General features: G+C 39.7%; 1 protein-coding gene across 11 annotated transcripts in view; it reads right to left on the reverse strand.

The window, feature by feature from the left end:
- camk2d1 (calcium/calmodulin-dependent protein kinase (CaM kinase) II delta 1) overlaps positions 1–16,485 on the reverse strand; it is a 110,124-nt gene that overhangs the window by 18,895 nt on the left and 74,744 nt on the right. For 6 of the 11 annotated variants that reach the window (XM_067580429.1, XM_067580434.1, XM_067580430.1 and 3 more), the window contains exons 7-13: positions 12,685–12,787; positions 11,226–11,309; positions 9,770–9,864; positions 8,004–8,126; positions 7,811–7,894; positions 7,536–7,578; positions 5,020–5,060 (exon numbers count right to left, since the gene is read on the reverse strand). In XM_067580429.1, coding sequence (XP_067436530.1) covers positions 5,020–5,060; positions 7,536–7,578; positions 7,811–7,894; positions 8,004–8,126; positions 9,770–9,864; positions 11,226–11,309; positions 12,685–12,787 — 573 coding nt within the window. The remainder of the gene's footprint in view (positions 1–5,019; positions 5,061–7,535; positions 7,579–7,810; positions 7,895–8,003; positions 8,127–9,769; positions 9,865–11,225; positions 11,310–12,684; positions 12,788–16,485) is intronic. The other 5 variants (XM_067580431.1, XM_067580432.1, XM_067580435.1 and 2 more) reach the window with 1 other exon arrangement.

A 16,485-nucleotide genomic window follows, 5' to 3' on the forward strand; every position in this document is an offset into this window, starting at 1 on the left:
CATGGCAACGGATAGACGCCGTGCTTGCACAGCTGTTATGCTGTTTCACAGTTTATGAGAATGAGACATGAGGTAAATATGACATATTTTAATTTATTTTTATGTAGGCTGTGCATGCATACAAGCATTTGTGGGTTTGCTACAAGTCAAGCGACCTTAGGGACAAAGTGACAAATGTGTGTGTGTGCTTGATCTAAAATACTTGACAAAGTAGAAAGATGGAACTTTTACATTTATATGTTGTTTCCGCAATTCTCCTGTTGCACATGCACTTCCTGTTAGGATGATCATAAGCATGCACCGATGCAGACTCACTATTTAAGGGTTTCACAGTCCACTTACACTCCGCGCTAATTTGATTGGGAAGGTCCCTAAAATTGCGAACCTCCATGTGAATGTGCAAACTGAGGGGGAGTGGATAGGGCAAGGGGAGAGGGGCTGGTCTGGGATTCTTACTTTGAACTGTTGTGGTATATTTTATACTGTCAGCTAAAAGCTCAGTGAAGCTGTAGTTTGGCACAACTCCACTTTGAGCTTGAAGCTAACTCCCTCATGCTAACATGCTCACAATGAGTGTGTTAACATGCTGATGTTTAGCAGGTACAATGTTTACCATGTTAACAACAGTTTGCTTAACAGCATTACACACAACATACAGCTGAGGCTGATGGGACTGTGATTAGCGTTGCAGGTCATAAACCGAAGCATTGGACGTGACATTCTGACTTGCTGGTGGCCTTAGAGAAAATGTCAGGGGATCAAAAGTTACTGATCCTGTGGTGAACATGAATGTTTGTATCAAATTTCATGGCAATCCATCTTAATAGTTGTACAAATATTTCAGTCACCGAAGTAGTGGACCACCTGGCCAATGTTGCCATCCTTAGTTGCTAGCATGGCTAAAAAGGCCAAACAGTTCTCAAACTGATAGACTAGACGTGTAATTCTTTCTCCTCTGTCTCATCTCTCTCTCTCGATTAGTTGTTAATCACCTTGTGATTGATTATTGGTTAATGCTGTTCTCTTTGACAGGGTAAAATGGAATTAGAAATACCACCTAGTTATAGATTCCTTAATTAAAAATGTGAGTGCTTGGTTATTTTTTTTTATTGATATCCTGTGTTTTCTAGTCATTTGAAAATGACTATACATGTAAAAGATATCATATATTGTACTTTATCAGTAAACAGCTGTTACAAACAGGCCTTTTGTAATCAGAGTCATCTTATATTCAGGCCGGAGTGGTCGACTGTAACAAGCTTATGTCACATTTAGACTTGCCAACCCTGGACAAATTTTTTGAGTACCACTTCTGCGACCTAGATGTATCAGATGCAAATCACTGCTGTTCGAATAATGAATTATTGTACATAATTTGCAAACATACACATAACATGTGTACATCATGTGCACACATGCAGCAAACTGACAAAAATGTGAGGGATGCACTGTACTTAAACTGCAGTGAGGGGTTGTTTCCTTGAAATTTTCCTGGAGTAGGCAAAGTTACAGACTACAGCGCCAACACACACACACCTAGCAGGCTACAGGCTCATTCTGCCTTTTACACACACCTGCGCACACATGCCTCCTGGTAACTTTCTAGGTAACGTTAATGTTATTATAATAAACAATTATTATGAATACACACTATGAAAAAGTCACGTTTTACAATCTGAGACATACGGACAATATATCCTAACGTTACTTTGCCAGTTTTCCACATCCACTCCAGTCCGTTTATGTTTACAAAGGAGTTAAAAGTAGCGTCCTCACTTGAGGAAATAGCCAGCTGGAGTGAGAAGGGGGATCGAGAGGGTTAAAATCAGTGACATGTTATCGATTTGCAGTCTCTTGTAATGTCATTACGTATTTGTCAAGTATGACCATATCATGGATGTATGGACCATATCCCCGCTGACATTTGGGTGAAGGCTGGAGGAATGAATCCCGTGCTATGATTGGTTGAACTCTTCTTCTTTTGCTTTTCAGCAGGCTACAAGCTGCTGCTGCTTCTTGCTGTAGGACTTGAGTACTGCACGTGCACAAGTGAACCATAGATTTATGAATTGAACTCACAGGCGACACCAGCTTTTAGGTCTGCCACAGTTGCTATAACCTGAGATACTGATGCAAGCAAACATGGTCCTATTTATCCATTTTACTATTTGTGCAAGCTAAACTACATGACATCATAGATGAAGTCATTTGCTCAAAACATAGCAGTAAGTTGTGGGGACTCCTGGGTCCTGATAAACTGGACTGTTGATGTATTCTTGTTTATCTGGATGAATTGCAGTTGGGTTTCTGGCTGAGGGAGTCATGGTACTCTGGAAAGAAATCACATATAGCTGAAACTTGCTTACTCCTCCAATTAATCCACTAACTGAACTACAGATTCATTGACATTGATTTACTTGTGCTGCAGGATATTTGGTCAGGTTCACATTGAAGACAGCCTGCGATCACTGAAAAGTCAGCTAGTATCTAGAACACTATGCAGCCTATTCATTCATGCACACTAGCACAGTATAACAGTCATCGTCAGGTTTTTGGAGTATTCTGTAACATGTAAACTCCACCTACTGGTGTCACAAACCTGGAATATACAGTGACATTTTTTGACCATCCTGGGATTTGATGTTTGAATGGAACACACAATGGCACACCCAGCTAAGTCTCATAACGTGCTCATGTACAGTGTAAACACACACTGATAAAGGGAGGCCAGCAACACTTTCCAAAAAACAGGAAAAGGAAATGAATCAGGCTTCAAAAATGTACTCTTCAAAACAAGGTGGACTCAAGAATCTGCTATGGCTCCAACACTAAAGTACTATTAGACACGATCAAAGCTAGAGCACTATTTTACCTCTGAGTCTACTGTACAAGGAGTAGGGTCAGGATTTCATATAATCTATTTGCACTATGTGGAAAGAAGTTTCAGCCCTGAAAAAATAAAACTACTCTCTACAATTTGTTGTTAGGCTGGGGACACACTATATGACAACCTTAAAGTTGATCTTACAGTACTGGCTGAGTTGCTGCTTTTTACATAGATGATTTCCTGTCATCCATATCAGACAAGAACAGGAATTGATCAGCAACTTTTTGGTCTGAACTGGTCTCCTGCTCTGGTTATTTCTAATAATAAAGGTTTGAATTTGAATTTGGTTGGTTTGTGTACAAATTTAATATTTCAACTGAGAAAACACCATCAATGTTGTGTCATCTCCCTTATATACATCGACGGAAGATTAACTTTAAGACACTCCCTTGATCTGTTCAACATTAGCAAGGCAACATACAAAATTTGATCTGCCCTAAAAAGGTCTTTAGAGTTTTTTTTTTTATTCTTGGGATTTTTTTGTTTCATTTATTGAGTTAACTGAAGGTGTGAATGCTGTTTCAAAGCATGAACTCAATGGTAGCTTTGGTCCTGATCATGTATAGAAGACTTATTTGTGTTTGAAAATATTTTTTGATTGATGATGAATGATTTGGTACTTCAACGTCCAAAAATATATGTCTTTTTTAATTCAGTCTTAAATATCATTAATATGAACAGAATGAGTATTATGTCTCTGCTTTTTTTAAAAACACATGACTGAACAGCGAGTATCTTGGAAATGCAGCTAGACTTCTCTCCATACCAACTCCCTGTGTGTTGCTTTCACTGTGTTCAGTCATGCAGTGCCTCCCCAGCCTCCAGCAGCATTGTGAGGTAATGTATAAACAAAGGTTTTCTACTGCTAACTACCCACAGCAGGTGTCAATCTGACTAACAAGCAGCAGCAAGCTCACCCTTAAATGTTCTGTACCGTCTGTCCTCCTTTTCTGCATTGAGCAGCCACAACACAACCAGAGAGAGAGAGAATGAAGCTAGGCCTGACTGTACAATCTAGAGAACAAACTCATTTTCTAATGCATGTTTTCATGCTTTCTGGTTAGATTTAGAAATGATCAAGCATGCTACACTCAGCACAAAAACTAATTTGTCATACAAACAGGAACAAAGTGATAATCTGTTTCCGATCAGTCCCTTCTAATGACATTATATAAGTGATCGATATCAGCCCAGAGAAGCATTTAAGTGTCTTTATTGCTTGTGATTATGCTCATATTTAGTTTATGAAATCTTTTCATCTGTATTTGCTCATGTGTGATAGCACTTTCCTGGGAAAAATTCTCCACAGCTATGCGTCAAGCCTCATTAATTTGAAGAAGTCGTTTGTTTGGATTGAACAGATGAGAGGTTGGTAGTTAACAGTGGAAACAGTTATGACTGTGGTTAAGAAGACCGAAAAAGAAAAACTCAAAAAAAAGCCAAGGAAAAGAAAGTGTGATTAAAAGGAAAATACGTCAGAAATAAATCTACAGAGCGCACAGGAGAACTGCTCCACAGTGAGGTAGCAGGATTTAGAGTGATGTAGATGTTGAGGTGCAAGTGTCCAAAAAAAACAGGACAACTTTAGAGATGTGAGTGTTTCTGGTGAAGGAAGAGAGTCTGGCTCATCACCATCCTTAACAAGGGTGAAATTAAGTGACTGATTTAGAGATGTGGAAACAGGAGACACACACACACACACACACACACTTCTTGGTGGTGTCAATGGAGGAATTTCATCTTATGACAGCTGAGTGGAGAAAGCCCATCACCCATCCATGAATCCAAATTTAATCATCAGTTATTAACAACAGTTTTCTTAGCTCAGACAATAGATGTTCCTCCCTCTCTCTCTCCCGAGAGTGACAAAGCAGAGGGGGATCATTGTTGGGGAAATCTCCATCACAGCTGCTTAGGAAAGACAGATTTCACTCACTGAGGCAACTCGAGCTCCTGTTTCTACCCGAACAGTGGTGCAGAGTTCAGTGACAATGTTACAACGTTTGAGAAACACTTGAAGGACGCGGTTTGATATACTGCAGTACATAAAACAGCAGGACGGAACATTTAACCTTTTTGTACCAGGAATAAAAACAAAGAAGTGTGAACAGTGAGACGGAAGCTGAACTTACTTTGACACCATCCGGTTTTTTGTTCAGCAGGCTCTTGGCTGCTGTCAAGAAAAAAAAAAAGATAACAATGTAAGGAAATCAGTTGAAATGAACACACACACAAGCACACACACACACACACAAGCACACACAAATGTCTATTCAATGCCGGCCAATTACTAGCAACCTCAAAGTGAGCCCGGCTAGAATTGAAAGCAGTAGAGAAAAAATGCAAATCAAGTCAAGGGGGTGAAATAAAACTTAGTGAATCATTAGTCTGGAACATGCAATTAGATCATTCTGACAAGACTATAGGAAGCACTGGCAGCAGCGTCCAGGGAAGTGAGCTCTTTAGTTTCTCTTTTCTTTTCTCTGCCCACTTTCACTCGAGCACTTCCCTTTGTGAAAATCTAAAAACACACGACAAAAACTGTTTGAAATGTGAAGGAGGAGTGAGCTAAAATCATGTGAGAGGTGATTGTTTCCTCAGGTTTCGGCGGTCGACGGACGACCACCTGCTCTTCAGTTAACATGCAAGGAGATGATTGGTAGTGTGAGGGAGAGCAGAGAGCAGCGCGGGGGGGGGGGGGGGGGGGGGGGGGGGTTTGAGGGGTTTTGTGCATCATGTGTGAAGGTTTTATTGGCAGGAGTGATTTATTAATCAAAGACATGTGCATAATTAGTAACTGATAGAGGCTTTGCAGTGACATCAAATATCTTTTAGCAGCCATAGTGGAGGAAAATTTAGTAAGAAAAATGTGGATTATTATTACATTGTAATAATATATATTGTAGTAAGTCTATACAGCTTAAACAAAATTGTCTCATCAGGTGCAGTTTTTTTTGTGAGTCAACTTCAAGTCCTTATATGTACATTTTATATGATCATAGCAACATTCAAATTGTTCTGATGGCTTAACTTTGGTTTTCTGTTTACTAGTAATCACATTACTTATAGTCAAACATTTCCATATGTGACACATAGGGGCTTTAATGTTCACTGTTATGCTGCCTATATGTGTTCCACACCTCACTGACTCTGTGCCTGTAGTTTAACAGTAATATAAGTGGGATTCCTGGCACATGTAAATAAGATGAACTACTACGAAAAACACTTCTCCATGTTATTCTGAATACTTCAAATGAAATCTATACATAAGAAATGATCATGTTGTGATGGTTGTTCTGTTTTCTGTCAATTGAAATATGTAAAACTTGGGCCTATTTTAATAAAATATATCGATTCTGGCCTATATTCATAAAACACTATACACTTTATGGTTTACACTCTATGGCTGTTAAGCTGGTATATATACAGTACATATGACTAGTAATTTATACTGGTGTGCACAATATGTATAAACAAATCTTTTTTGGGGGGAGGCTTTCATGTGTAAAAAGAGTAATGTGGCAAAACTAAATATAATAAATGATTCTGTACATAAACATTACATTTACATATCACAAATGACTATGTAGGAGGATGTATACCCTATGACACCTATATTATATATATATATATAGATTAAATATATAGATCTGAGCCTACATAGAATTCTATAGTGCACATATGACAAATCTATACATATGTGTATATATGAGAAATTACTATATACTGTAGACATATACATACAATGATTTATAAGTATGTACACATAAAACAAATTATGTTTTACATTTGACAAAGTATCATCATATTTGTGAATTATGTTTCCTTTTTCGAATTGAAACATCTAAATCTACAATATTCATTGAACAAATACATTTGGGGCCTTTATTCATCACCAGGATTAATGTAGCAACACAAACTATCATATGTCATCCTGACTTTTATCACCATCTGATCATTTGCATGTTAAACATTTTTATTTGACATGTTTTCCTCCATCATGGCCACCAACAGATGCATGACATCAGCTGAAAGCTCTACACTGGTGTTTTAGTAGACATGTCGTGCCTCAGGACCAAACCTCACAGTGTAGCGTGACACTGAACAAGTGCCAACTACAACAAGAACTCTTACCTTACACGAGTAACCACACAAGAGGGGGGGGAGGAAGAAAAACAAAAGTAAACACCGAGGGCATGTTTACACTGAAACTGCGCACTGATATTGACTTAACACCAGCAAGCTTAGATATTACAAAAGTAACACGTTAATAATAAAATGTAAGCTAGCCTGTCGTTTGTCATAAGAGATACAATCAATGTTAGACTCAGTTGAAATGTTTTGCCCTTTAAAGGGATGTGGAGATGGGTCTGCATCGATCTGTGTGGTCATTCAGTCTCTGTTGATAGCGACTAAAAATGGAGGACAGATGGAGCTTCTTAAAGGCCAGCACATTTGAACAACAGCTGCACTCAAAAGAGCAGCATCTTAAACAATATTCAAATAAAGAATGAGTTCAGGAGGTTTCAAGGAGAAAAACAGTCGTTAAGAACAGGATTTCTGTCAACGAGGCATCATCGTGTAAGAGACCGACACTTCTGGCAGTGCTAGAAGGAATAAAGCAGCGTTATAAGTGGATCAGTCCTACCTGAGAAGTTGCGAGTGGCGAGCATTGTGGTCAGGATAGCACCCTATGAAGAGAGAAATGCACACTGAGAGAAACAGACTACTGTGTTTACGCAGGCTGAGAGGTTAATGATTAGATATTCTGCTGCTGATTTTTCGAGCGTTTTCCAGTGACGTGGTGTTTTCAGGAAGAAATACCAAATCTATTAACTTCCTAACTAGATGTGAATGCAGCAGTTGAATACTAAACGGTCAGAGGGGATCGGAACATGTTCGACAGCCTACGTTGCCACTGACCTTGAGTTTCCTTCTAGCGTTGAATTTCTTCAGGCACTCCACAGTCTCCTGTCTGTGCATCATGGACGCCACAGTGGAGCGTTGCTGTGAACACAGAAACACAAGTGTGTGGTGTTGGAAGCTGTTTTCACATACTATTGAATTTGTTAGAAGAAAACCTGGGATCTCAGTTGTGTGTTTGTGTGACACCTACACAAATCCAGGGGTGTTTGAGTGCATCTGTTGCAGTCACTCTCTTGGCTGGATTAATGGTCAACATCTTGTTGATCAGGTCTTTGGCCTCTGGAGTCACTGTGTCCCACTCTGGAGAAGGGAACTGTTGCAGAAGAAACATCACAGAAACCATTTACAACATCCCGCTAATCCAAACTCAACGTTTTTCCCTCTTTTAAAGAAATTATTTTATTTAAACACAAAACAAAGATCACAAATCGCTCTCTTTTTACATCTGTTCATTGACAGATTCCCCGATCAATCTTCAATACATTGCCCAATATCTATTTTTACATCTCCAGTGTTAACAGATATCTGGATTATGTCTGCATGTTATTAAAAATATTTGCATATCCTTTAACAAATTGCAATAAAATTGTAGTTATTGACTAAACTGCCACATGCACTGGTTCTTATGATACTGATCTTTATAGATGACAGAAAACAACTCTATTTCCTTGTTTCTATACAAATATGTAAGAACATCCAACAATCTATATGTAGGTACTCGAGGCTAGGGCCTTGTATTGGACCTGATTACTATAATAACCAAAAGAAATATATGTGTCATGTCATGTTTTGAAAGTTTACCTCGAACACCTGGTCTGATTCTTAGGCTTGTTTACTCATTCTTTGATCAGATACCTTGTGACTTAACCCTGAATGAGAAAACTTTCCTAACTTTTACTTTATTTTATTAAGACAAAATTCTTTATTTAACTTTGATGCATTGAGCTGTTTAGAATATTTTCTTAAATGAGAAAAACATGTGTAGATTCCCCAAATTAAGGGATCAAAAAGTAGTAGTTTCAGTATCACTACACAGAGTAGACCTTCAAACTATAACCACATCTCTGTGTGTTCATCAGCTCCGGATTAATCTGTGACTGTTACTATGGTGATGTTGCCCTGTGTGATTTCTGATTAACATTGTTTAGGAATTTCACTGCATATTCGTATTCTTGCTGTTTCATTGTCATTTCTGTGTGTAGACAAGGCCAGTGCATTAACAGTGTAGGTGATCTGACCCAGCTCAAGCTTTAGGTCCAATGTACTGGACTTATAAGTTTTATGTTTTTATTAACATATTTCATTCCATCTCCCTTTCCTCCCACCAATCTGGCAGGTTGGTCAGTAGAGAACAAGATGATGTTTACTAGGGATGTGCAGAGGGGCCAGTATTTGTATTTGTATCTGTATTTGTTGAGGCAGCAAAATTATTTGTATTTGTATTCGAATAAAAGTGGAAAGAGACTTAAAAGTCCTGTTTTTGTTTTTATTACGCTTTTAATTTTAGAAAATTAAAGATGAAAATTAAAGTGATGTCCAAATTAAGAAATACGCGTCATGTAGCAGGTGGATGTGACTCCCCTCATTGAGACCTGCTGATAGACGTAACAGTGGAGCAGAGGAGAGAGACTGAGATAGTGACTAAAACTGACCTGCTCGCTGGTATGTGATTTTGTTTTTTTCTTCCCAAAAACAAATAATTTTAAAAATATTTGTATGAAACAAATATTTGTTAAAAAAACCCACTATTTGTGCTTTGCCGAATAACGTATTTGTATTCGGGCACACACATGTTTACACAGCCTGTCTGCTCTGCTACACTTTTCCTACAGACACTGACAGAAATATAAAGAAGGAGAGGGAGTAAACAGTAGGGAAATATCAACATTTCAAAAAAAATGATTTAATTAAGAGGGTGAGAAAGTGAGAGAGTGACACAGAAAGTGTAAAACTCACATCATAAGCCCCAGCTTTAATCTGCTGGTAGAGTCTGTGCTGGTCTTCATCCCAGAATGGAGGATATCCCACCAGTAGGATGTAGAGGATCACACCTACACACACACACACAGACAGCTCACTTAGATATCAATACACACAAGTTGACCTTCCAAAATCATACAACAAAGTTAATGAGTCAACTATCAAATCCATAGCTTTGCACAAACAGTCTGTGAAGTGAGAAATAAAGACATAGATAAATATAGACAATTTGTATGATGTCTAAATAAAGAACAGCGTGGCAACAGACACAAACCAAGTGCTTGTCTTTGCTGGTGTAACTGGGAACCGTGGGTTCTGATTGGCTGGATGATAGCCAGGAAATAGATGAAAGGCCTTCTGTCTGGCAATGAGACAGCGTGACCACAAACACAACACCGACTATTGTTTCTGTGGACTGTGAGTCAGCACAGGTGTGTGTAAAAGAGCGTGTGTATGTGTGTGTGTGTGTGTTTGACATCTCAGGCCCAGGTGGCCTGGCCCATCAGAAGTGTAGTGAGTGTCATCAATGATTAATTCAAGAGGTCGGAGCCCTCTGTACTGGAGAGCGGCACGAACACACACACACACACACACACACACACACACACACACACACACACACACACACACACACACACACACACACAGACACACACAGATCAAAGATAATCAAAAACTAAAGTCAATTCAAAAACATTTATTATGGAGAGTATCATTTGCAACCAGGTGTTATTCTGCGAGAGGTGTGTCAGAGGGTTTATGAACCTAATTTACCTCTTCATTCTACTACTTTACAACTACTATCACCATAATTTGTTGACATCTAATTTACTCTGGCCCGGTGATCTTTTGCACGCTACTTTGCTGTTGAATTGTTCCGTTTTTAAAATTTTAAATTCAGCATAATGTATATTAGCCATGTCATAGTCACCACCTGCCACCATCTGCTGCTCTGAGTTTCTAGTTTTAAACAAAAAAAATGCTGTTTTCATTCACTGATTAGTTTCAATTACTTGTGATTCACAGTATTGAGCTACAATCAATGAAACTCAACATTTCCTGTAGATGTTTCACATTAAAAGCCTACCAGGAAAGAGAAAGGATAACGCCCTTTCAGCTGATGGTAGGCTTTTAATATGACATGCAACATGTGTTTAGTTTTATTGACGGTGGCTTAACAGAGATTGACATGGCTGTGTTGTTGTGCTCTGAAGCACATTCAGAGCTGTCCTAATCACCGGAGAACTTCATCATTCTTTTGAAGTAGAGGCAGCCCTCTTTGATACTCCCTGGGGAAGGCGTCTGACTGGCTGTTTCAGGCTGTGACATTTGTGTGCGACTAATACGAAGCAGCTGCTCAGTGTGCCTGCCTCAATTAGACAAATCAACAGTTTTTTCCTGCAATAACATACAAATTAGCAGAATGTCTTACCACAGGCCCACATGTCCACCGGCTTCCCATAGGGATCTTTCCTCAGCACCTCTGGAGACAGGTACCCTGGTGTCCCGGCAAAACCTGACACACACACACACACACACACACACACACACACACACACACACACACACACACACACACACACACACACACACACACACACACACACACACACACACACACACACACACACACACACAGAGATAATTCAGTACAACCCCACTAGTAATAAAAGCTCTGACAGTGCTACACATCTCTAATTTGTTTAGCTTGATACTAAACTTGCTACCTCCTTGCATGTAGAAGTCTATCATAAGCTTGTTACAGTAGGACTGTCTCCTAAAAGGTAACTAAAAAGCTGTGGTCTCATAAAGTGTAGTTTATGAGCTGAGGTTAACACGCTCCAGGAAAAGAAAACATCCCTCTGTGAACATGTAGTTTGGCTCACGACCAGTGACTCACAGCCTACTTTTAAAAAAAGCCTCAAAGTACCAGCGGACCCTTTGGGAAATGAGACGCTTGGTACGCCTAGTAGTAAGTCAGAACACAAACTGAACTGGTTCCAGATGGCGGCTGGTGCTGGGGGAATAGACTAATTATTTCTCTTTTCTGCAGGGAATAGGAGAAAGAAATGGGCCTGAACTCCAGCCAATTCAAACTTGGTATAAGAGCCGAGAGCAGTGGCGCACCTAGTCTCTTTAGGCCTTAGGCTCTGCATGATCAAATGGCATAGTTATAGATGTTCATTTGATTTGGATGTTTAAAGAATTACTAAACTAGGACAAAACAAAAAAAAAACTCCATGATTCTGTTTCACATGTCTGTAATCAGCTCAGTAAGACCTTGCCTGAGAGGAGACAGAATGAGCACACAAATGTTCTGTTCATACCTGAGAGACAATTAACTATTTTGAGATGTCTGAAATTGAATTTGTGCATCAGCAAAATCTTAGAGAGGGTGCAGAAAAACTTAAAGGGTTTTGAATTTAGAAAGTAAAATTGTATTCACATGCATACTGTGAAGACCAGTCATTTTAAATGGGGGTTTATTATCTATACTTGACAGGTATGACAGCTGTACGATTACCAAGGACAGGTGACATTTTCTTCACTAAAAGTAATGTAGTTTCCAGAACTGCACACCATAAGTTCTTTCAACCAAATACATTCCTGGACCACTACTGTGATTTGCTGAATCTCCCCTCCTTTGAAATACCATATCTGAAGAACATACATAGGAATATAAACTTTTTTTTAGAACCTGAATTAGAAAAGTATTTTTCATTTGTGACACCACACCAACTGCATAACCCACCCCAATGGAGAGTACTGGGGCTGTACAGGGACTATATCTTGTCAGTGACATATTTCACTTAAATCCAAACATTAAACGCTCTGAAATTACCACTGAATCACAAAAGAAAAACTAATTGAGAGTAGTGATGTGTACTCACCAAACCATGCTTGCTGGTCTCCCTGCACTTCAATGGCCAGGCCAAAATCTGCCAGTTTGACCGCTGCTCCCTTCAACTTGCTGGCTAGGAGCAAATTCTCTGGCTTGGAGTGAAGAAACATAGATAAAAACTTTCAGCATCTTGCACGGATAGAGTGATATTAGCTTAAAATGAAAATAACATGACTGAGGTAAGTATTAAAAGATCTAGTGTTTTGGTTACTGGCAGCTTTTAAAACTATGGGAAGGGTTATTATACTGCATAACCACATCAGGGACTGATGTCATCCATGTGTGTTTGAGTGTTCAGCAGCTAGGACTAAAGGCCGAGCTAGAGGCTAACTGTAGCAGCTGTCCAGTCTAACAGATAAATGTCTACTGGAGCGAGGCATGTCAGACTCAGAGTCCAGCCTGTACACACATACAAAGTTACAACTGACTCATGTGGAGCCTGATTACGTTCACATTGAGTCAGGGGCCGTTGCAGACCTCAGTCCAGTGGCACGTGGTACGTATCATTCAACAAGATGCTGGCAAGCTGCGGTCAAATTGGCAATACAAGTCCAGCTGGTGGAGATGGACTTGGTGAGAGAGGCGGACAGTGACTCATGCCAACCCCTCCCAGCAGAAGACGGGCGGGTGGGTCTTCGGGAAAGGTTCGGAGGGAATGAATAATGTATTTGCTGACATTTCTGAGGCAGTTTCCTTGATGGAGCGAAAAAGGAAATTATTCACAACGACTGAGCCGTACTGTGATGATAACAAACGGAAAGGATGCTGTTGAAAAGGATAGCTGCTTATATTGGGCAACAATTACATCCAGTTACCTGAACACCAGTGTGCACACTGGTCGTACATTATGAGGGGGGGGGGCGTGCAAGCCATAATTCATTCTGATTGTCACATACAATACATGAATTCACATCACATGCAGTATACTTTTAACTATATTTTCACTTCCACATATATATGAATGCTTTACACACTTCAGCACAGGGCCTTTTGTCAGGGTGTTTTACAGCATGGGTAAAAGCACTGCTGATATATACCCTGTAATATGGTTAATCATCCAATGAGAACTAGACACATAGATGGCCAGCCTCCAAGGGCGTCAGTATGCTTTAAACACAGAATTGTTGGAGCATCAAACAGTGCTTTTCCCTGCTACACCCACACCTTGGGGAAATGCGGGGGGGGGGGGTTTACATCGAACCGATCTTTTTAATTTGACTTGACACTTTTCATATGTATAACTACAAAGTAAATCACCATGAAAGCCTCTGAGGACAGACAAAGTTGAGTTATCCCCATTAGTGCGATTCATCACTGCTCTATCCACACTTCTTACACAAACTTCACAACACAACAGAACATTTAACTTCGCCTCCAAGAAATGGCTACTGAGTGTTTTCTATCTCCCCTTTTTAATGAAGCTCAGATGTTCTATAATAACTTTTTTTGATATGCTTTATTACATGGACAGCTGATCATATAGATCATATTGCTTGTTCTACAGGTGAGGAGGCTATGTGTATTTATAATTTCACCTGTGACCAGGAGAGTAAAACTTTTAAAGTTCAGCTTTAAATTTAAAATAGACCTGATTTGATAACCATGGCTTTAATGTTCTTTCCTCTCTTAAAGGCCCCATGGAACAGAAGTTAGAGTGTCTTTAGCTTCTGTACTGTGACATATTTCCCAGTGAAATGGAATATTTGAGCGGTGTACAGTTACAAGAAGGATTTACATTAAATCATTTGCATTTGATTAGACCATTAAAAAGTGGGCAGGGCTCAGCTGCAGAGAGAAATGGAGTTACAGAGGACTGTTGGCTCCAAACACACCCGAACCTGTTGTTAGATCAAGAGGAGGATGATCTGGCACGAGATAACACCTTGTTTTGGAAATGAAAACAAAGTTTTTTGCCCACTGATATCCAAACACACATCTCTTCCCATCTCTCTCTACAATGCTGCAAGTGCTATTTTATAAGATGGGTGTGACTAGCTACTCACCCCAAAGTCACATTTGATTGGATGAACTTTTGTAAATGCCCCTGAGTGTAGGATGAGTCATCAAATATTTGAAACCATTTTACAGGAAGAGAAAAGATTTTGTCGTAAAATACTGATTTTCTGACATATACTTGGCATACAGCAAGAGATAAATGAACAATGAACACATGGACACAGGATTAAAACTGGGAAAACGTATATTTCATTTCACTGGGACTTCAAATGTAACCAAAAATATTTTCTAGTTGTGCATAATTTTGTAAAATGGAACCGATAAAAAGACTCTTTCTGGATTTATAATCTCAGAAGCTAAAATTTCAGGGGAATAGCAATGATGATGTTTTTGCTGACTGCTTATAAAACCAGACACAAGAACCGGGCCTAGACATACTTGTGTCCTGTTGCCTCCAACTGTCCTGACTGGACATCAGCAAGCCACAATACCACAAGAATTCTTCAAAATTATTCAAAAAACCTATACCGCTGGCTGTAGTACTTGAATTTCATGTGTTTGTAAGAGGCGCAGACTGAATTATGGCTTGTACAGCTCTTAATATACTTAATATTTTTTTATATACAGTCTGTGGTATTCATTCCAGACAGCATCAGTCATGCCATTCACTGCAATCAATTGAAGTGTCAAGTCAATGTGCGCATTTCAAGGTGTCTTGAGCAGTTAGTAGAGCATGTGTGAATGCTGAGACTTGCGGTTCAGGAGGACATGCTGTGGGCAGAGGTTGAGGGGGAGGAAGGAGGGAGGCAAAGGGAAAGAGACGGTGGAGGTCAACAGCATCATGCAGTCATTGCAAACTTTCCCCCCTGCCATCCACCACCCCAGCCCACTGCAACCACTTGATCCCAGCCCTGGAAAACAACCATGGAAAACTGGTGGACAGGTAAGGGTCAAATGAAGGGCATGGAGAAGAAGGGGAAAACAAGTTTGAGTTTGATCATTTCAGACGACTGTGTACCCTAACCCTAACCCTGGCAGGGCAGGGTTCCAACCAATGTATTAAACTGCCACAGTTTAATTTGCCCTGCTACAGTTTCACGTCGGCACCCCCCCCACATATAACTGACACTTGCCCCACACACACACTCTGCAGGGGGGGATGCCATTGAGAATCTCTAACCACTAAGCCTAACCTTGTCCTAACCTTCAACTTGGGTCCTATTTTTGTAGTTTTGGCCATAATATCTGTCAGCTATGATAAATACTGTACACCCCAAAGTATTCATTAAGAGCAAGGAACAAAGCAACAGGGCGGTCAGCCAATTTAGGCTGGAAGAGGAGAGGAGAATGTGAATGATAAAAATCACAGTTTACAGACCCACTTGAAGTAGATGAACTATGGTTCAACTTAGGCCTAGCATACTGTGTGCACACAGTTTTCCTGTGCATCCAGCATTTCAATCACATTCAGTGCAATCACTTTTGGTTTCACCACCAAATAAAGTAATTTAGATAATCTGACTACACTGCTGGCTTGTTACCAACCCGTTTGATCATCTGGCTGCTCGTGTTTCTTGCCTGATTGGGTTTTGTTGTAGCAAACTTGCTGTATTCCTCAGATCTCTGCAGCAAAGTTGTGGGAATGAAAGTCCCTTTCATTTTCTCTAGAGCTGCAATGATTAATCGAGTAGATGCCAACTATTAAATGATTAACCAATTTTGATAATTGGTTAAGCATTGAGTCATTTTTTCAGAAGAAAATTTCCAAATTCTCTGATTGAACTTCTCAAATGTGAAGATTTTCTGGTTTATTTAGTCCTCTGTGACAATAAAC

This window comes from Thunnus thynnus, chromosome 22 (assembly GCF_963924715.1).
Source record: "Thunnus thynnus chromosome 22, fThuThy2.1, whole genome shotgun sequence".
In the NCBI taxonomy this organism is placed as follows: domain Eukaryota; kingdom Metazoa; phylum Chordata; class Actinopteri; order Scombriformes; family Scombridae; genus Thunnus; species Thunnus thynnus.